The sequence below is a fragment of the Centrocercus urophasianus genome, unplaced genomic scaffold (genome assembly GCF_019232065.1).
Source record: "Centrocercus urophasianus isolate 14NV4802_14NV808 unplaced genomic scaffold, USGS_Curo_1.0 seq_28, whole genome shotgun sequence".
In the NCBI taxonomy this organism is placed as follows: Eukaryota; Metazoa; Chordata; class Aves; order Galliformes; family Phasianidae; genus Centrocercus; species Centrocercus urophasianus.
The window spans coordinates 8,578,986-8,600,940 of record NW_024884844.1 but is presented as its reverse complement, the minus strand read 5'-3'; the positions used below and the strand labels follow the sequence as shown (position 1 = coordinate 8,600,940).

Genomic DNA, 21,955 nt, shown 5'->3' with positions numbered 1-21,955 from the left:
AGTTTTAATTTAAACTACAAACTGTGGACCAGGTCTCAGCTTGGCTTTGCGATTCACTATATGCCTGAGGGATAAATTATTTAGCATTAGCACATGGTATGTCATGTCTTGTTACTTAAGTGGACTATGGCTCCCATCCAGGCATCCCCTCGGGGCCCCCCGATTGGCTGCGGGTGATGTCATCTCCATTTGGTAATCCTCGGAAGCCCCAGGGACAGCGCTGGCGGCTGCAGGTCTCCCAGCCCCTCCGCACTGGGCCCGGCTTGGCTCCCGCTTACCACTCCAAGGTTCACTGCAGGTACTGCCCCAATTAAGTGATTTGCAATAACGGTGCAGCCAGACAGAAGGTGCAGCAGATGAGCTGCAGCACTGTCATGTAATATTTTGTTCCCGTAACTGAAAAGTTGTAACACATTTAGCAAGAGGGATATGGCAAAACAAGTTGCTGCTACAGACCCAAATTACATCAAGAATTTGAAGGGTTTGTTTAAACAAAATAAATACTATCAGGAAATTAATAATTTTGTTTTCAGTGTATTGTAGAATTTTTTTTTTTTTTTTTAAACTGGTTTAGCACTGCAAGGCAAAGGAAATGACCCAAGAGGATGAATTCTGGAAAATGCTTCTTCTGAAAGTTTGGCAATGGAATAATTAATTAAAGTGCCCCCTAAGTGGCTATATTTTATTGTCAGTTAACACCCCTATTAAGTTAAAAGGGTTTTTTCCTTCTGAACCACCTTCAGGTTATTTGTCCACGGGGGAAATACTCATTATGCTATTCATTACTGCAAAGCTCCCAGCATAAAACCAAGGGTTACAGGGTTGTTATTGAATTTTGCAGCAAAGGCAGCAAAATACCAAAGATTGCAGAGTACAGTCATGCAGATGGTACTGATCCCTCAGTGATGAGGCACGAGATCTGCATCTGTTAGTTAAGGCTCAGCAGTGGTTCTGCTGAGCCTTGTGACACAAGTGACATGCTGCAAGAAATCCACGTGCTTTGTTACTGTTACTGTTTAAATAGACTGCATGATACCAAATTGTGTCTTCTGGTGAGTAGGGATGAGAACTAAGTATGGTTTGTCTCTTCTGTTACTGGCTCTTTATTACTTGCAGTAGTGTTTTCCATGAGAAGAAAGGACTCTGTGAAAGCTAAGTGGACTTGTAGCTGTGAAGTAGTAATTCTGTGAAACAGAGGGAGAAGGGGAACTTTGCGAGGGGATTCCCACCAGAAGAAAGGCTGAACCGATGCAGAACAGAGCAATGTAAAATAAACAACTGTAGAGCAGGAAATGAGGAACTCTAATCAATACTGCAAGAAGGATTAGTTAGTCAAATGTGTGAGTTCAAAGCTGCAGCTTAAATCAGGCCTGCTAACTCCCTCTTCTTTTCCTGCATAAAATAAACTAGCTCTGGCCATAGGATTCAACAGCTGCTCGCAACTCCGATTGTAGGCATTCTGAAAGCTGGCACCTGCAGCCATCCCCAGCCTCAAAACTGCAGCGCCGAGTTAAGCACCCAGCTGCAGGGAAACACCTGGATTTGCTCTTACGTTCATTCTCCTCAAATGACCAGAGCTACTTTGGGTCTTAGCTAATAATAGAGGACCAGGAGTAGCAGGAAGAGAGGAGCGTAACCTATCAGGTTAAGACGGAACAAAAAAACACTTTGGTTCACAAGTCCATCAAAACCCATCGTGTTAGCAGCAGCGTGTCGCCACGCCGGCTCAGCCCAACGTTTTACCTCAGCTCACAAGGCGCCAGATGGCACAGCAGGGCAAACGGGGACCAAACCCACCCGCTGCGCAGCGCCAGTGCCGCGCTCCAGAGCAGCGCGTTTCTGCTGTGGCGTGACAGATTTCAGTGCTGTATGTGGCTGCAGGAGCTGCTGAACTCCGTCAGGACAGAGGCGGATTTGTGAAACGATCACTGTTTGGGCTGTTTCTCGCCTTAGGGGAAGCATGCAAAGCTTTCGCAGCGCCTGCCACCCTCAGGAACGCCGCTACCGCTCAGCCACGCCGAGGGACTTGGCGCCGCCCACAAGCGGCCGTTAATCACCAAAGGCTGCAGCTCGAGTCTCGCGATAATCTTGCCGATCGCGCGAAGCACGCGCCACAATCTCGCGGGAGGTTGGCGCGGGCCAGCGGCGCGGGGCCGAAGCGAGGCGGGCCGGGCTGTGAGGTACCGCAGCAAGATGCCGAGCGCTGCAGGTCGCGGCCAGGGCAAGGACCGCCGCCCGGACAACGAAGAGCAGCCGGCGGCCGACGTGGGTCTCCGTTGGGAGCGAAGGGGGGGAAGGGGCGAGCGCGGCGTCGAAGTCCCCAGTCCGCTGAGAGTAAAGGGACCGTGCCCGAGCTGGCCGCGGGGCCGGGCGGCGTGCCGTGGGTAGGCGGGTCGGGCTTCGGCGAGGAGCCCGGTTGTTTGTCCTCCTCTCCCCCTCGCTGGGCGCTGTCAGTCGGTGCTCGGCTGAAGTGCCTCGCCCCTTTCCCGTCGCGCGGTGTGTCCCGAGCCCGCGGGCCTCCTGCGTGTCGCCGAGAAGCGTCGCAGGGCCGCAGTACCCGCGTGCCCCGTCAGCAGAGCGCTGAGCCGCAGCACGGCCCGGCTGCGTGTTCACAAGCAGGTCTGTGCTGTACGGCCTCAATGGCTGCTGCTGGCGTGGCGGGAGGTTGAGCCTGAAGGTCTCGAATCAGCGCTGAAAAGCCGTGGGTTCCTATTTCTTCAAGAATAAAGATAATGGAAATCAGTTCGTTTCACTATAAAGGCAGTGTTGCTTTCTTTTGAAAGGCTGAATGTGTGTCAGTGACAAGGAATTCTCATTATAGAACGCTTCTGTAAAAAAAATTTGTATTTAGACCACGGTTGAGCGGAAGTAAAATAGCCAGGAACCCCAATGAAAGCATTTAGAATGATGTTGTGTGCATTTACTGGATGGAACAAAATAAATCAGTGGTTTGTTTTATGGAAACTATATGTGGAATTGAGATCTTTTTAATAGATCCCGCCCCAATGTCTTCCATAACAGATTTTGTTAGTAGTCTGTCAAGCTTGCTTGTACTGTCATGGCAGTCTGCTGGTTTTCTTGGTGTGCCTGAATATTGGAAGGAGGTGCTCAGCAGTGAGTCTTCTTCCATGGTGCTTCATTACATTTTCAAGAGTAGGCTCTTCATACAGGCATTTGTACTAAGTTCTGTGTAGTGAATAGTGATCCTAAAGTGTGTTTCCTTTTGGAATTTTTCTTGGAGGGCACAATTCTTTCACTTATATCTTTGAGATTACATCTCAATACTGAAATATTTTAGTTATTTGTTTTATATTACCTCAGTTAAGTAATGATTTTGTTCATCCTTTTGTGTGTGCTTCTTTGATGTGTGTTTCTTACCTTTTCTTAGGATTATGCGAAAGAAAGATATGGAGTGTCATCAATGATACAATCCCAAGAGAAACCAGGTCAGTTTGGAAAAAAGTATTTAAAGAAAAGGGTGGCAAAAAAGTTACCTATTGGATATGTTCACTATTTGTTTGAAAAATCATTTACCAGACTTTCTCATTCAGATCCTGCTGTCATTCTTTCCCTTTATTTGAATATGCTTGGCACTTGTAAGGTTGTATTTGGAGTGCTGTGTCCAGATTTGAGCTCCCCAGTGCAAGGAGGACACTGCCAGCGTGTCCTGCGGAGTGATGCCAGACTGATCAGGGACTGGAACACAGGATCTGTGAGGGAGATTGAAGAAACTGAGTTTGTTCATCCTGGAAAGGAGGCAGCTGAGGGATGGTGATCTTGTTACTATCTAAAGCTGCTTATCGGAAGAGTGTAGAGAAGGTAAAGCAAGACTGGAAATTGTGTGGCATTTGGACTGGAGGTCAAGAAGACTCAGGTTGGAACACAGAACACTGTGATAAGACAGAAGAAAAAGAATATCATGATAATGGTTGAATATCAGAGTAGATATGGAGAGAGTAAGGACCATGCCCTACACAGCCTGTCAGTTTTTCTCTGATGCTGCAGGTTTGACTTTCTTGTATTAAATTATTGTGGTTTGTTTTTTTTTTTTTTTTTAATGATACACCAAGTCCTGGAGATGTCAGGGTTGGTTGTTTGTTGCTTAGAATAAGTTCTGCTCTGGCTTGCTGCAATGGCTCATTCTGAGTAGATATATTTATGGGCTGTATTGTTATTCGTACCACTGTGAATTCAGAGAAACTTCATTTCATACTGATACTAAATTAGGATTCAGAAAGACTTGTCAGCTAAAGAACAGTGTTCCAGGTCAACATCCCAAGAAACATTAATCTTCACATTATTCAGTTCATGAAACATGAATGAGAAAAGGTAACAGACTGCCTTCTGGTAACTCTTTCGTAGTGGAATGTAAAAAAGAAACATCTTCTTTAACAAGGTAATTTTTTTTTTTCTCCTCTGAATAGTTGTTTTGGTTGACCTCTCAGAGAAATGCAGAGAATGTAGGGAAGAGAAGCCACAAAAGCGATCATAGGTTGAAAATGACTAAAGAGAAACATGCAATATTGTAGCAGAGCAAGAAAATCGTTAGAGATTGCATTAACAGCCATTATTGAATAAAATATGTTAGTTGTCAAAGAAATGTAATTAAAGTTGAAATTCTGACAGTGTTAGCCAGTTTAATTGCTGGCTTCTGTTGTCTTCAGGTACTCGATTTCAACATGTTTAATTGCTAATAATGAGTTGTTCAGCCAGTTTGGCAAAGTGAAGAAATTCACTGGGGTCTGGAGTGCAGGAAGAAGCAGGAACACAGCTGTCCATACTGAGTGTGGAAAGATAGCACTTCAGCCACAGCACAGAAGGTGTGATGACAAGGAAGAGTTAACTTCTCAAAGTTAGCATCTTACCAGTTCAACTGCACTGCTGACTGCAAGCTGAAGTCCTGTTGGATCTCTTCACCCTGCACTCTTTTCCAATGGCATTTGGCTCACTAGAGTTTCTGTGAGCTTTGTCCCAGGTGCCAGTTGCACACGCTGTGTCAGTAACTCTGCGTGAGCCCCAAGCTGGACAACTCACATGAAGAATCAAATTCCCCTTTCTTGGAGGAAGTCTTCCTTTGTCAACTGTGTCATGTTCAAAGGAGACATTCAAAAATACTCCACAGAAAAAAATATTGAGAAAGCAAATGATAAAAGCTATGGGAAGTAATATGAAAAGGGCAGAGTGCTGCAATTAAGTTTGTTGTCCCCTCAATCCTCATTTAGTAAAACAATTCTCAGCCAATGCATGGACAAGATTGATTAGGCTTTCCATTGGGCATAAGATAAAAGCTGCATTCCATTTCTTTGGAAGCTGGTTACACTGAACACCAAGTAAGGTAATGATAAAAACCAAAACGCCAGGAATACAAATCAGCCCAGTGCCTTCCTCAGGGTTGATGTTCTTAAGATTCACGAGTTCCTGGCAGGGAGAGTTCTCACCAAAGGACTCATGGGAGAGTGTACTCATCAATCACTTTCTGTGATTGAGTTTATGAGTTTCTGAGTTTATTGTCATTTCACTGTACTCATGAGTTCTTGTTTCTCTCCAGGCAAAATAAAACTTTTTTCAGTTACAGAGGTTTTGCATAGATGATCCACCCTGCACTGCTGATCTCACACACATCTGTGCCTTTGTTCTTGGCCCACTTCTGTTTTCTAATGCTGGCTGCTCCACCCATCTGCTGTTCTTACTTCTCATTACATCATGTTTTTACAGTCCTTCCTGCCTTCTTGAGGCTGTAATAGCTAGTAAAACTCCCTTTGCTTTTCCCTTTTGTCCATTCAGTCCCATTGGTTTCATTTCTCCTCTTTTAAAGCTGCTTTCATCTTAATCTGCTGTTGACTTTTAGGGTTCTTAATTAAACTTATCTTTCAGTTCTTTTATTCAAAATTACCCAATAACGTAATGATGCTGGACTGCAGAAATACTGATCATACCTTTCAAAATTCTGTGATGTAACTCAGATGAACTTAGAAAAAAGGCTGGTAAGGCAGGCAGAGAATGTGTGTGTGTGTAAACGTACAGCCCATACAAGTTTGTGGATTTTTATTTTCCCATTAAAATGTTAGAGCTCTGAAAAAAATCTGTCAGGTGATAAACGTGATTTAAAATGGCAGTGAAGGTGATATGGCATGAATATTGAATAGAGGCTGGACATGTTTGGTTTGATCTTTAGTACCTGTGTTCCCATATCTTCATTTCAACTGAAGCAGTTTTAAAATATTTTTACAGTATTTAATTATCTGTAAATGTTTATGTGGAAAGAAGGGGCGAGAAGACAGAAAATGTAAGTATATCTTGGATTTGTGAAAGAACGAGTAGGCAGTATAATGAATATGGTGGGAGAACCTTAAAGGTGAGAACAGGAGGCTTCATTTTTATCAAGGAAAAGAAGAACAGAAACTGAAGGAAGTTTCCTTTGCAGTGAGTTGTATGTGAGAGTATGGAGGGAAGGTAGAAGCTACAGTATGTTGGCTGGACAAGACAAAATGAGGTACAAACAATTGTGTACACTAAAAAATGTAGACCCTACTACGATCCAGCAGCATCTTAGAAGAGGAAAGAAGAGATTTGGGACTGATAGGGTATTTTTTTTCTGTAGGGAAGTAAGGTGATGGAAAAGTTGCTTTGCCTGTTACTGAGGAAAAAAAAAATCATTTTGTTATGTCTCTTTTTGCATATTGTTTTGTTAGCCTTTTTATGAAAGGTGAAATTGTTTTCAATTTATATCATACAAAAATTTTTAAACGAAAATTGTCTTATTAGTCTTGATGACCAGTATGTATCCAAAAAATATTTAATATTTATAATGCAGATGGTTTCTGAAACACTTGGGAATAGCACCTCATTCTGTCTTTATGCTTCTGCCTGGAAAATGTTTCAGGTTTCTTGTAATGCAGTTTTAAGTTGACTGAGCTAATTTCAACTGTCCACATATTGAACTCTTGGAAGTACTAAAACTGTATTGTCTTTAGCATGAGGTAAAAAGGAAAAAAAAAAGCATTTAAACACCACTGCCCCCCTTGGTATTTGCAGAGTTCAGAATACTAGTCCTGTGCACAATAATAGGATTGCAGGGCAAGCTGTGACTGGTATGCAGGGACAGAAGGAGGGAGTTCAGAACAGCAGATGGTAAGCTGGGGTAGGCAAACTTGGGAGAAGTTCAGTTGGGAAGAAGTGTCTTAGTAAATTTAGTGTTATTTAGCAACAATGGAGATGTCTGGGATGTAAGATAAATTGCTTGTGCTGTGTGTTTCTCTTGAAAAAGTTAAAAACATTGCTTATTGCATCAAGAAGTCTGTGAATGAGTTGTAAATGAAAAAGTGCAGCTAGAACTGTTGAGGTTCTACAGTGTGCTATAAATATATTTGCTGATTTGTAGATACTACAACAAATACATTTTTTTTAGTCTCAAACAGTGTTTTGGCCAAAATATAGGGAAATAGCCAATTCAATAAGTATGTTTCAAGGACTAATGGCATGTAGCCAGCGTGTTGTCAGTTCATACTGGTTGTGTATAATCTGTAAAGTCTTGATTTATTTACAAATTGAAATTTTCAGTGATTTTTTTTTCCCCTTTATTATCCAAATTCTTCTTCCTACGCATGCACATAATGTTCTTTGCATTTGGGAAGTGCACTAACTTGGGTTTTTTATTTATTTTAAATTAGAATTTTACAGTGATCTTCACCCCACATGTATACAGAGAGTAGTCTTCTCTGAGGCATTGCTTGGCTGCATTCAACTTGCCAACTTTCACGTTGCACGGTGGAGCAAGGCAGAAATCCCTTAGCTAGCAGAATTCCAGACCTGTAAGACCAGCTAATGCAGTGCAGCACAGTGAAGCCCTATCAGAAGTAGTGCAGTCGTGCTGGGTTTTACCACCCATGGACAATTATAAGTCTTGCTTTTGGTTTAGTGCTGTTTGACCTGCTGTATAAGTTGAACAGTGTGAGCCAATTTAAAACTACTTGATCAAGTAGAACTTGCTGAGAGAGGAGCCAGAATCTCTGTTTTCAGAAAAAAATGTTATTATGCTGTAGATACACATAATAATTAAGTGAATTTAACATAAATTTTAATGGTGATAGAAGATGAATCTGGAATTTAAAGTGAAAAATATTTTCCTTAACCCCTCCCCCATGGTTTTGTAATTTTTTTTTTTTTCTGTTATACAGATCGTGTTTTAGTTCGAATAAAAGACCTGACAGAGGAGAAGGCTGATGAGGTGGTTTGGGTTCGTGGCAGAGTTCATACAAGCAGAGCTAAAGGTGAGAGGCTTCCAGGAATCGGATGTGTATTTTCTCATTTTGTTAGTGTAACCTGAACATCTAATTAAGCTTCATGATATTTCAGTGAAATGAAGCAAAGCAATTACTATCTGCTAATTATATCTTGCATACAGGAAAACTTTGGCACGTGGTTACTCAGTGTTTGCTTCAACCAGTTATTTTCTCTGCTTTCCACCCACTTTTCCTAAACAGGGAAGAGGAAATAATGTTTTCAGCTGAATGGGAGATGGGATATTACTATCCCACTGTAGCAGAAATGATTTTTTTTTCAATCACATTACAAAATAGGATGTGGACAACTGTAGGTAACAGTAACTTAAAATGCATATATAGAATTTTTATGCCTTGGATGTTAAAGTTGCAAGATAAGTGATTTTAAGCCTCAGTGGGGATAGAAAATTATAGTTACCAATTTTCAGACAGCCATATTTATTCTGGTGTGTACAAACAGTTTTGCTATATGTTTTCTAATCCACATTAAAATTTCAGAATTTTTACTTTGTTGCCATTATCTGATTGTTTCAGCTTGGTCTTGTAATTAAGAAGCATGATCTTTCTTAAGTAAGAGAAAGGGAGCATCCTCTTGTAGGTTCTAAATAGCATGAGCTATCATATTTGGCTCTCTGACAGCCATGTTTCTTCACGGAATCAGGAGTTCCCTCTGGAGATCAGGTTGCCATATGCAAACTTAAACAGGCTTTGGCCTTTTCAGTTGATACGAGGCACTGACAACTGTTGTGCTGGCTTCAGTTACATTTGGCAGCTCAATAGGGGGATAGAAATACTCTGTCTTCCCAAGAGTTGAAAGAAGAGAGCGTAAGAAAATTGTCATTACAGATGAAATGTAACAGTAGTCTTAGAACTGGAAATAATGTGAATTGGAGACACAGATACCAGATTCATTTCTCTTTTTAAAACGCCATTTTCTTTTTAATTATACATATAGAGATAAATAAATTCCCTTAAATTACTGTCTGTACATCTGTCAATTAAAATAAGGAGCTGTGTATAGATAGATGTTTTAAATTGTATTATGATCTTTAAATTTAGAGAAGCCTACGTGATTGCCTCAGTAGTTCTGCAGTGTGGTTTTACATGGAAGTGATTTGTTGCTGTGTACAGAGATGATACAAAGCCAAAAGCTGTGGAAGCCTTAGTCATTGCTTATATTCCACAGCTTGGAATTATTCGGACAGGAGACAAAAAGTAATTTAAATGTTACTACTGCTACATAACTGAGCATTCTCGCGGCTTTTTCATTTGCTGTGGGATGAGAAGTTCAGACTATTGACAGAATGTAGTGTATTAGAGACAGATGTCTTTATGTAGACCTGCTGTCTACAAAAATGGAAGGTTCAGTGTTATTTATTCAGTTATTTGTTATTTTCTCTACTTTATATGAGATGCCTTGCATGATATGTGCCTTTACTTTAGTCGGATTAAGATGCAGCATGACAACATTCAACTTTGAAAGAAGCTGTTCCTTTTCACCCTTCACTTTTGACCCCAGGATAGACTTATCGTTTTTTATGAAATAATGATGCCTGTTTTCAGAACTTTAAAACAACCTGAAGAATAGACGCAAAGGAATTGATTCTGAGTACCAAATGTTCTCAATTTATTGATTGTTCTTGTTCTTCCTTCTTGGTCTGACAAGACAGAACAATTCTGACATCCAGGGAATGCTGTTAGGGAATACTGTATGCTTGTTTACTTTGGTCTGGGGGGGAAGAATCTTAGAACAAAAGCAAATGTTTAAGCGTGAGACGTAATGTTAGCCTTTCCCACACACTGCATGGCACTATTCCTACTGCTGTGGAGAGGAAAATCTTGCAGGAAACAGGAAAATCTAGCACAAAAATAGCTTTATTTTTTCTTAGAAGATTGATTTTTGACTTCTAAATAACCAGTGTATGCTTTATTTAACCCTGCCTGGTTCTAACCAATAAACAACAACAAAAAAGAATGTGAACAACTGTAGGAGCCAGCTGTCTCATATAGCAAGCCACTCATGAGGCCAGATGAAAGTTAACTGAAGGATGTGTAAAGAATGGGGTGTTGGAAATTTCAGTGAGTTGTACAAGAAATAAAGTGCTTGGGGCCCTGTATTTTTTTTGTGGTAGTTGAAATGTTATTTCTGGCCTTATTTTAAAGTCAGCCTAAGCTACTGATCACGTTTATCGTTGAGTAACAGTTGGGAAGTCAGTCTGCATTCTGCCAGGCAGCCGGGACTTCTGTGATGTCAGACCAGAATATGGTTTTGTTTTATGGATGCAAAGCTTTTATAGAACAGTATGTTGAAAAGAAGACTGCCACAAAGCGCAGAAGGACTGCATTTTTTTCTTTGTTGGCAGATGTCTGTAACTAGCAACGTATTCTTTTGTATGATAAACACTTGTTTTTTTTGCAGCTTATGCAAATTCCTTCCTGCATCCTTTTCTCTCAAGGTCTTGTGTCATTTGGTACTTCCAAGAAGGGAAATCTATTCCTGTTTGGTTTTCTGTGAATACTTGATGGGATTCTGTGTGAAGTATTCTCTTATTTGTTGTTCTGTGACTGAAAGTTCTTAACTAAATGTCCTTTTGAAACTTTTCATCTTTTTAGACTGTCTCATATAGAAGACAGCATTGGTTTATGTTATAGAAGCCTTGAATAGGTTGCTCTTGTTAACTGTGAGCAATTACACGATAGTTGGTCTTAATGCTTTTCACTGAAATGCCCCATAGGGATTTTTAAACACGTAGAGATCCCCAAATCTTTTTTTTTTTTTTTTTTTTTTTTTTCCTCTCACTCTGATGGTTTTCCAGATCAAGAGGCGGGGAAGAAAGGAAGCATGTAATGATGGACTAGATTTGGTTATGGCTCATCTTTTTGATGCCTTATCTTGCGCATAATAGGCTCTTCTGAGAGAAGTTCTGTTCGCTCCCACAATTTTCACAACTGTGATATTGTAATTATTTCCATCAGTGAGGTTTGTTTGATCATTTAACTTCTGTGTGATTAGAAATTATTCTACAAAACATCCTCTTTTCTCATAGAAATGACTACCATTACTCATGAGTCCTTCTGCGATGGAAATATTGATGAGATTTCTAGTGGTTGGGGTTAAGTGCAACAGCCAGACTTGCTTCTGATTTGTATGATAGCAAGTTCCTTCATTTATTTTACTAACTTCTCCACTAATATTTATTAATTGAGCTACATTATAGTAGTCTTCAGCTGTGTATTTTTGTTTGAATGCCTAATATTGCACTTGGAATTTCTGACATGTTTGGTCAAATTCTTTATGTTGCAAGAAGAGAGAAGTACTAATGTTCAAGGAAATAACTTACAGATTTGTGCTTGGTATAGTAAGAAATAAAGAGATATTAAATGTGACATACATCTAGCCTACCCCAAACTTAGCATATTCTGTCTTCTGGAAAAGTTGTGTATTTCATATGTTAGTTTGTTGACTTTCTGTATAAATGTGAAGCATAGACATGTGTAGCACTTAAAGGATCTGTTTAATTTCTGAAGCCTGTAGTTTTCTAATTTAAAGCTATGATTTAATGTTTGCCAGTAGGAAATATGTAAATTCATCTCACTTTAGCTTTGTTACTTACGTGTCGCAGGCTCTGGAATATGAAAATGTTTGTAGCCGTTTTCTAAAAATATGGTATTAGTTTCATTGCATTTCTGAAATCACAATTGTAGAACAAAGTAAGATATTTAGAGTAATTATGTTAATTTTTAATATTATCTACAACAGTTGTACGTGTTTGCTTTTATTTCTGACAGATTGTATGTCAAATGATCTGTGTTTATCTTTGGTACCGTTGATGTGCAACTATGTGTCAGGAATTGTTATCTACATGTTTACAAACAGCAATCGCAGTTGGTTTTTTTGTATCAGTGTTCACATTGGCTGTTGGTTGTTTGTAATGTTTTGTAACATTAAGTCAACAGTGAATGGGAAGTTGCTGTCTATGAGGGATGCTGGCTTCTTCCTACTTGCACCATTTTAATGAAAATGTTATAACTTTATGAATCAGAAGTTTGCATTGAAATGGTATCGATGCGTTCTGTCTCATGCTGGTATGACAGTGACTATTTGTTCATCCTCTCTCTGAGGAAGAAGCGTTTAAAATGACCATATTTCCTTAGATGTGAGTTAAGCAATGAATGTGTATTAGAGTTGTGAGCAGAAATAGGAAGTAATTGTAACTGTCACTTAAACAGATTAGAAGGAGCTTTGTTGACTTGGAAATGCCAATTTTAAAAGTCAACAAAGTGCATTATATTCTCTGTAAATCACTATTAATTTCCATTAACTTCCTTTTCCCTAAGCTGTTCATGAATAAATTGCTCTTACAGAAATTTTTGCTTGGGTCTTTTAGATTCTTGTCATTTATCACATTCAATACTCCTTTTGTTCCTCTTCATTCTGAATGTGCAGAGTATTATAGAACGACCATTGTTGGTACAGTCCCTGTGGTGCAAAATCAAGCCTATTTCTCTCAGCAGCTTTGTCAAATGAACTCTACAGTTTTAATTTTAGAAGTGCCAAAGTACATTTAACAAGAGGAGAAAAAACTTATTTGGAAACAGTGAAAACTCAACACAGTGAGCAGTGCAACAAGTTGAAGTATGATTTTCTTCCGACAGTTGAAGAACAATAGATATTCTAAAAGTTACAAATTCTAATTTCTGTCTAGGTATTACTTATCTTGGAAGACTTCTCATTTTTAGAAAATGTTTGTTCACAGGTTTCTAGGTGCACAGCAAACTTAGTAGTATTTATCCCAAGGTTTGGTGTGTGTGTGTGTGTACACGCAGAGCTGAGTGTAAGTATAGCTGGAGTGGGTGGGAAGAGAGAGAGAAACTCATTAAAAGCTCAGCTTAATTGCAGAATTACATTTTCTTCATTTATAAAGACCTCGAGTAACTTGTCCTTAATACACCTGTGTTGTTTTCTTTTGTATTCAGGGAAGCAGTGTTTCTTAGTCCTGCGTCAGCAGCAGTTTAATATCCAGGCTCTTGTGGCTGTGGGACAGCATGCAAGCAAGCAGATGGTAAAGTTTGCTGCCAAGTAAGTAAGCAATTATATCCTGTTGTCAGAGTAAACAATGGTGGGAACCAGGACTCCCAAGGGTTGGGACCATTTTCACACATTAACATCAATGCTTCGTTTGTTTTAAAATGTAGTTATTTAAATTGTCAGTTCACTATTGCATTGAATACATTACACTGACAAAAGATAAAATAGAGAACAGGCTTGAAATTCATTCTGAACTGCTGAAGCAGCATTCTCTCGCCACAGACAACCTCCATTTACTTTCAAGCTGGCTAACAAAAAGTCTGGCAAACTGAGCTTGGTGGGACACTTCATTTTGTGTGATGTTTGTGTGTGTCTGCACACGTTTAGGGTTTTTCTTCTACAAGTCTGACAGACTGCTAATATGTTCTGTAGCTGGTACAGATGCAAGGAAGCTCTATTGCAAGTGTCTGAGTTGAAGAAATGAGTTGTTTCTTTGCACTGAATTAATCTTGTTTATATGCCTTCTTTTGGCAGTAGAAAGTTGGTAGGGGTTAAGATACTTTAAAAAATACTTTGATTTATGACAACATTTAGACTTACCAATTAAAAATGTATTTGCAACAATTTAAACTGATTTGATTGGTTTGTTATGTTCTTAAAGATAAAAAAAAAAATTACCTCCCACTGCTTTTTACATCAAGATTGTGCTTTCAGGTCGTCCAGTACTAAGTATGTTTGTGTGATGAAGAGGCTTTTATAATAGAACTTCATAGTCATGTGTAACTACTTGTTCACAAATAGAAATGTGGATCAATTCAGTGCAATAATACGTTTAACATGTGGCACTTGAGTTGCTTCTGTGTAGTCCTTGGCACTGCTCTCGTGCCTGGGAAGGGAGCCTTTGCTAATTAGCTGCAGAAGTGCTACAGCCTTCAATATATCAGGGAGGGATTCATTATAGTACAGACTTCCAGTAGCCAAGTTAAGAAGGTTAGGATAATGCTTCTGCTGATAAGGTTCAAGGCAACAGGAGTACAGAACCAGCAGTGTTCATTACTTGCTGGTGCTTAGTGTTGGCAGTGCAAGTGTGAAGCATGCTGTTTACAGGTGTTTATGAGCCAAAATGAAGTGTTCTGTTTCTTTGTAAAACAGTTTGTTCTCTCCAGCACTTAGAATCTTTGAAAAGAATTGAGTATGTAGTTTCTCCTCTCCCCATTTCCTCTCCCTGTATGTAACCTACTATCGATCTGCATGCACTCTTCTACAAACTGCATTACAGTGCAGTGAAACAACTCTTACAGTGGTGATGCTTGCTCTCCTATTCTCCAGTTTTCTTAAGCATCTCTGTTTTTCAGTTTTCTTCATGTTTCTTTGCTGAATTTCCTATGTTTCTGTTTCATGATCAACAGAGATCTGTCATAGTAGCTTGCAAGAGGGAAAGTCCATCTCTTTTCTTACTCTTACTCTTCTTCTTTGAACTGATTCTTCCACTTGTAAGTCTTTTGTGACCTTTTTGTTTGTTTTACTTCTCTCTCTCTCCTTTTTTTTTTTTTTTTTACTAGATTATTATTCTGACAGGCTAAGTGATTTAAACTACACCATGGAGGTCCACAGCTAGCAAGAGGTGATATCTGCAAAGACGAGAGGGCAAAGCTAATAAAATACCTTCTGGCGCTGTGAGCTGTTACATCAGATGGAGCCTTACCCTTAATTTCTTTCCAATTCTCTGTCATTTCCTACTTGTCTTGATGTGACAGACCAAACTTCCTCTGACTAGCCAGATTCATGTCTGTATAGTGTTTGGACTTTTGTGGCAGGATTTGATGTACAAATCCTGATATTGCGGACTGTGATTTATGGCATGCATGCTTTGCTCGTTGTTTATGCTTCTGAAATGCTTAGATGTTGACAGTAGTGTGCTTTAAACTTTCTGTGCTGCAGCCTTCCTGGGTTTTAGTTTTGAGGGTTACTTTTTTTTTAAACGCTATTAGTGCAGTCATTCCTTCCCACCAACAAACCTGCTTTATTAATATCCTTCCACGCTCTCACTTTTTCCAGTGCTTTATCTTTTTCTCAGTTCTCTCTGATGCCATCATTGCAGCTGCATTTTGTCCTTCAGAGGCTGCTCTTCCCTGACTTCCAAGTGCACTTGTGGTTAGCACGTCAGTGCCACCTGAAGCACAATGACAGTGTGTGCTGTGCCTTTAGTTGCCTTCCTGCTCGTTTTCACGTGCTGTGGAACGATGCCGTTATTATTAGCAGATGAAGCTGATCTTCAGCATCTAAAAATAACTGTATTGTTTCTCTGCCTCATCTCCTCTTGTTTCCTATGCATTACGTGAGGAAATAAACATTTATCAAAGAAAATATTCAACTTTAATACCTTACATTTCATTCAGTTATGGGAACTAAACTTTTTCACTGGCGTAAGATGAACTTTGTTTCTTGTGGTGCTTTCTCATATTTGGATAGTGGTTATGGAACTTTCTTTAAAGCAGCTGGTGAACTTCTGCATTGTGAATTTTAAGGAAAAATTAAGGTAGTATAAAAGCTGATTAAATGATGAACATCCTTTGTACAAATTTTCATAAATAATAAACCAGTTCCTCTTTTAGATACTGGCACCTGGAAACGGAGCTTTCGCAACCTTCTGTGGTCTAGCAACAACATTGCATACTCAACTGTAATATTCATATACTGATTTATCTCCATTGTCTGAAGAACGTGAGTTCTTTCAGTGAAAGATGCTTCACGCTGGTTTACCACTGTTTTAAAGAGATTACTGTGAGTTTGACGACAAAGAGTTTCTAGCTGAACTTTAGTTGAGATCTTCTGTATGTTCAAGATCAGTATTCAGAAATACAAGAAGTTAGCAACTTGGGGTCATGATAGATAACCAACTTAACAGGAGTTCATGCAGTTCTCCATTCCACTCTGTTATTAGGTTCTGAAAATGGAATAAAATGCCATTAATATAATATATGCCAGTGATTAGATTATTCCTGGAATATCTTGTCCTCTTTGTGTCTGAATACATGTCAAATCAGAGAAGGCTGATGATGAAGTAGCATGCTGAAATAATTTGTGGTCGGGTAAATCTGCCTTCCTGTGAGGCTGAAGACATCTATCTGTTCTATCCAAGACAAATCAATACTGTAAATCCCAGCCTGATAGTACCTGTGTGTAATTTCAAATGTTTTAGAAGTGAGCTCTTTCTTTTCTAAAAGTAAATTGTATTGCATCCATTTTTCTCTTGCATTCACATAAACTACTATTGGTTATTATTTTATAACAATTATTTATTCTTTTAGACTTAGTATAGTATTAATATTGTGATTTGTGCAGTCTGCTTACATCAAACAGTCTTGGAGAAAAAGGCAAGGAAGTAAATATCTGGAGACGCTTTCACAAATTAAATCATTTTCTACTTAAAGGAAATAAATAACGAAGCTTCTTCCAATTCTTCAGACTTTTGATCAGGCAAATATTGGGATTCTTTTAGAGAGGCCCACAAAGGGTTCAGCTTGCAGCAGGAAGGTGTTGTCATCCAAACCACAGTGATGCAACCCTGTGGTTGGAAGAGTCTTGGCTAATAGACGTGCATAGATGTGAGGGATGTAACGCCTCTAGTGAATCTGTTCATATTTATGGTCTTGAATTTTTTATTTTTCATTTTAATGAACATTGTAATATAAAGGAACGTTTTCTTATGCGGTGTTTAGCTTTGGACATTGTGAATCTGTTACTAAAATAACTCCTTTAAGGATCAAACATACATTCCAATTTGCTTTCAAGTCTTTTGTAATATTAATTGGAGATGGAAGTGATGGTTACTTTGACATGTTTTTCTGCTGTTTGTTCACTTTTTTGTTTTTTGTTTTCTTCTTTGTTACCATGGGGAGAATTACTTTAAAAAAAAAAAAATTAAATTGTGCTGCTACTGTTAGGAATGCTTTGAACATTATGCTGTAGTTACCACTGTTTAATTAAAGCATCTTCTTTCTTGTTCTAATTTGAGCTGAAATTACCATTTAAGTTATGTTCCTAGAGTTACCTGTTGGGATCAAAGCAGCATTTTCACTTTTACATTGTTCTTTTGATGAATGATGATTAGGGATTTCAGACTCTTCCAACATTAGGTCTTGCTGAGCTCAGTTCAAACAGAAGTCAAAATACAAGCTTTTGTTTGCATAGGAGTGATGCAGGTAAACTTGATTAGATGTGCAGTCCAAGTGAGGAAAAGCGTGTTTTCTGTTGATCAGATGAAAGTTTAGAGTAGATTATGAGTGTTTGTCAACACAAAGATGTTCATAGACAGAAGAAAACTTGGTAGTGCTACGTGTGCCCAGGCAGTTCTATGCAAATTTGGATAAAGGTATCTGTATAGGTAGGAACAGAGCTGAAATACGTGAAATTATATTAAAAAAATACTAGCTGATGTTAGAATTTTTGAAGGGTGTTCTAGACAAAGAAATATACTGTTTCAGTTGCCAGAGAGAAGGGGGAAAAAGGGCATATTTAATCACAGTTGCAAAGTTTTTAAGTTTTAGGCAAGTTTGCAAAGCAGTGTTTGCAGCTACAGGGATGTAGAAGTTTCTTCCTGTATTTTTGATGTGATGCAGTTTTGCATATCTTGAGTTCTGTGTGTACTCTGATCATAGACCTGTAGTGACTTCACTAACAGGTTCTCAGCCATGGTGGCATCAGTGGTCTGAGTCATGCAGCACATTTACATTTAGCTGTTCTTTTATTATTTGCAATGTGTGGAACTTGCTTCAATATGTTTACAACACTTTTGTATTTGCAGTTATTAGCATGAGGGCTTTATTCAGCAGAATCAGAACTTTGTTTCAACCAACACACTGCTGTTGGTGAAAAAAGAAGTGAGGGAAGTGGAGAACTGTTTGAGGGGAAAGCGTGTTAGCACAGATGTGAAACTTGGCTTGTTTTAAATATTGATTTATTTGAGGAGCGGAGCGAATCTGTAGTTAGACCTGATAGTGTTTTAGCATGATGTGTTCTGTGCCTTAATCTTTTTAAGTGGTTTTGAACAGAATCATTTGTGAGGGAGTGCACTCAGCCGCTATTTCTCCTTGTCTTTCTCGATTTTGTTGTCTCTTCTTTAATGAGATGAATGGATTCTCATCCCCCACTATATGACTTCTGACTTACAGCCTATTATCGGCCTTTGTTTTGTTCATTATACAAGTTTGAGCAAGAGCAGCTCATTTAAAAAACATACTTTCAGAAGTTTTATACATTATGAAGTTATTTCGTAGCTAAGCATATAGAACACTATGGTGTGTATATCTTTCAGAGCAGCTGACAAGCTCTGTCACCTGAAAGTATTGCCATCAAACAAATAGTCTAATAATTAAAATGCTGAAATCTGGCATTTTTTTTCAGTTACTTGTGATTCATTTCTAGTGAGTCTTTGAAGTTTGGAGAATTCTATTGCTTGAATTTGCAACTGTTACTTAAACTTCATCACATTTTTAAAAAAAATTTTTAACTTTTATTCAAAAATTCTATTGAATGACTTAAATTTAAACTTAACTTTATGAAATAAAGCAGTTCTAGGTCAAGCCAAAAATCTGTTTAGCGTCTCTTATGGCTGCTACGGATGGTGGTGCTGAGCCCTGGAACAGGCTGCCCAGAGAGGCTGCGTGTGCCCCATCTCTGAAGGTGTTCAAGGCCAGATTGGATAGAGCCCTGGGCAGCCTGAGCTGGTGGGGGCAGCCAGCCCACAGCAGTGGGTTGGAACTGGATGATCTTTAAGATCAATTACAGCCCAAGCCATTCTATGATGCATCAGGCGTAATAGAACACAGAATAAGCTAGTAGGCATACTGTGCAGCACTTAGTGTTCATATCTCAGTTTCTTCTGGGTCATACCACAAAGGCTTGTTGGAGATGAAAGCCAAGTTTCTCTCAACAGCTGAGAAGATAGACTTCATTGTTTAACTGGGTAAAAAAAAAAAAAAAGAAGTAAAGTGAGAGAGAAACTAGTTCCAAACATAGATATTTCTAAAAAGAAGCCTTTCAATCCTAATGAGTTTCTTGTGGTTTTAGTGTAGCTGTACAAAAAGGCCGTCAGTTTAGAATATCTAGATTTTACTCACAGCTCTTAAAGTGACTCTGGGAAGTGCTAGATAAACTAATGGAGATGTAAGTGATTTGGATTGTACTTACCACCAGCAGAAGCTTGCAGCTACTTGCAACTCTGCCTTTCTCTGCTTTCACTGGGGATTAGTGCTCATGAATTCTGTGCATTAAAACATTTATCCTGCTGCCTTCTAATTTGGCTTTTGGAAAAAGCTTGGGGTTTGCTTGCCTCTTACTGTTTGTGGTTGCATTATGGGCCTCCTGTTCTGCTTTTGAAGGACTTACGAGGTCAAGTGATGTACATGAAGTGCTTTCCAGTCATCTTAAGGATGCCTGAGAAATGAAAGATAAAGTTAATTGTAACTTTTCATAAAGAGGAAAGAAGTGTTTTCTGTTATTTTGCCTTTTGTAAGCAGGCTGACAAAGAGACAGAGTGAAATTGTATCTCCAGTAGAGACACAATTACATGAAGTACAGGATTTAAAACCAGTGATTTTCTGCAGTACCTAAATGAAAGTTGCTCATATGATTTATTTTTCATCTATCACTCTCAAGACTTTTGTTACTGTTTGCTTGTAACACACATACCTTCTATCATACTGTTGGAAGATTTTAAAGATGTTATATAGGGATTTAATAGAGTCTTAATGACTGTTAGTGGAGAGCAGTTAAGATGTTTTAAAGAACTGACTTGGAAGCATCTTGCATATTTCAGTAACAAGTCATGTAGTTTAAACAAACTCAGTCAGGTTTTTTTTGCCCTCTAGATCTGGGACTTCCTTTCAATTTGTTGTTCTGCTGTTCAAGACGCATCTTTCAGATAATTGTGTCAGCTGACACATGCAAGAGTGAATGTGGCCTAGAAAAAGAACTATGCAACTTGTCAGTTTATGTATACACACACAGTGAGCAATTACTAAGCTTAATTATAATTCTTTCCCTCGTAAGTCTTCCATCCCAGTCTGAATTTATTGTGGCTGGCGATGTTTTAGTGACATCCTTTATTCGTTCATTGATTATGTGTAATAAATATCTAAATTCTTAATTCTGTTTTGTTGTTCCAGCAGTCCATACAGTACATATACGTGCTAGTGCTAAGTACTGAATCTGGTGCAGTATGCAATGAAATTTAGTAAGGCTACTATCTTTATTGACAGCATCAACAAAGAGAGCATTGTGGATGTAGAAGGCGTTGTGAGGAAAGCACATCAGAAAATCGGAGGTTGTACTCAGCAAGATGTTGAGCTGCATGTTCAAAGGGTAATTTTTTAAGCAAACTGAACACTGTCTGGGGTTATCTATCTATTTAGCCTGTCTGTCTTTCTGCATATATAAACTTTGTAGTCCAGTACCAGAGAAATAAACTCCTTTAAACTACACATTTCTGTTTATTATACTAAACATGAGATGTTCCTGTTTCTAAAGTATTTCATTTTTAGTATTTCCTGATTTTAGCTGTCACTTAAAATATACTAACAAGTTAATTAATCTCACTGGATCAATTTGGCTAGGAATGCTTGTAATTCTTAAGTGCAGCAGGTACTGTAATAAGAAGTCAGCCACTTCTTAGGTGCAATGAGAAAAGTTTCTTCTTGTTTTGGGAAGTTACTGTCTCCCCATTAGTGAAATGGAATGGAATGTATTCCCAGCAGAGGTAAAGTACTGACTTGCCAGTACGGAAGCTCTTGAAATCTAAAGTTTCCATAGCTTGTGTTGCAGGGCTGGAGGAAGTGCAGCTTTATAATTTGGTTAACAGAATATGTATTTAAACCTTTGTTTGCTTCTAAAGCCATTACACAGACTTTGAACAATTCTGCGGAAACACAGTCGCCTCAGCAGTAAAGTGGCTATTATAGTTGTAGGAAGGTAAATCTTAGCTAACAGCACTGTGACAATGTGCAGATTTTGAAGAAATATATGTGCAAATTGTCAAATGCTTGATTTTTAAAAGAACATGAAGTGAGCTGTAGCTGTGACAAGGCCTTAGAGCTGGGTGTCTTGCATTCTCAGTGTGTTTTATCTGCCTCATAAATTCGTAGTCTGAAATAGCTCCTTCAAATTCAATCAGATGGTAAGTAAAACAGTACTTGAACAACAGAAAGACTGAGATTCACTTGCTGCAATCAGAACCTAAAATGGTGAAATCTAATGGTTTCAGACCTGCATTCATGGCAGTGGGCTTGTCCCTCAGGCAGCCTGTACTTGTTCCACTTGATACTTTTCTGCTTCCAAGGGGAAAAAAAAATCTTTGAAAAAGGAAGTCAGATTTAAGCATTTCTAATATTATCATGAGACTGCACCCAAGTAAGTTGACTTTTAGAAGAAAATCAGTTTTCCAGCTAACAGCCTATGCAAACACTGTTTCATGTTTATGCCAGAAATATCCTATTGTAAATCACACCTTCTTTTGAGCTGAGTATCATGCTATTTTTGTTCTGTCTCGCTTTCAGATCTATGTGATCAGTTTAGCTGAACCCCGACTCCCTTTACAGCTGGATGATGCTGTTCGGCCAGAAGTGGAAGGCGAGGAGGTGAAAAC

General features: G+C 38.9%; 1 protein-coding gene and 1 long non-coding RNA gene across 2 annotated transcripts in view; one reads left to right on the top strand and one right to left on the bottom strand.

Annotated features, from left to right (window-relative positions):
• The window catches only part of LOC122164858, a 68,619-nt gene extending 66,620 nt beyond the window's left edge, over positions 1–1,999 (bottom strand). The window contains exon 1 of the long non-coding RNA XR_006170328.1: positions 1,744–1,999. This is a non-coding gene — a long non-coding RNA (uncharacterized LOC122164858). The remainder of the gene's footprint in view (positions 1–1,743) is intronic.
• A 159-nt stretch (positions 2,000–2,158) lies between these two features.
• Positions 2,159–21,955, top strand: part of DARS1 (aspartyl-tRNA synthetase 1) — a 36,019-nt gene continuing 16,222 nt past the window's right edge. Inside the window, exons 1-6 of the mRNA XM_042827230.1 lie at positions 2,159–2,265; positions 3,389–3,446; positions 8,178–8,270; positions 13,260–13,362; positions 20,574–20,676; positions 21,867–21,947. Coding sequence (XP_042683164.1) covers positions 2,194–2,265; positions 3,389–3,446; positions 8,178–8,270; positions 13,260–13,362; positions 20,574–20,676; positions 21,867–21,947 — 510 coding nt within the window. The 5' untranslated portion in view covers positions 2,159–2,193. The remainder of the gene's footprint in view (positions 2,266–3,388; positions 3,447–8,177; positions 8,271–13,259; positions 13,363–20,573; positions 20,677–21,866; positions 21,948–21,955) is intronic.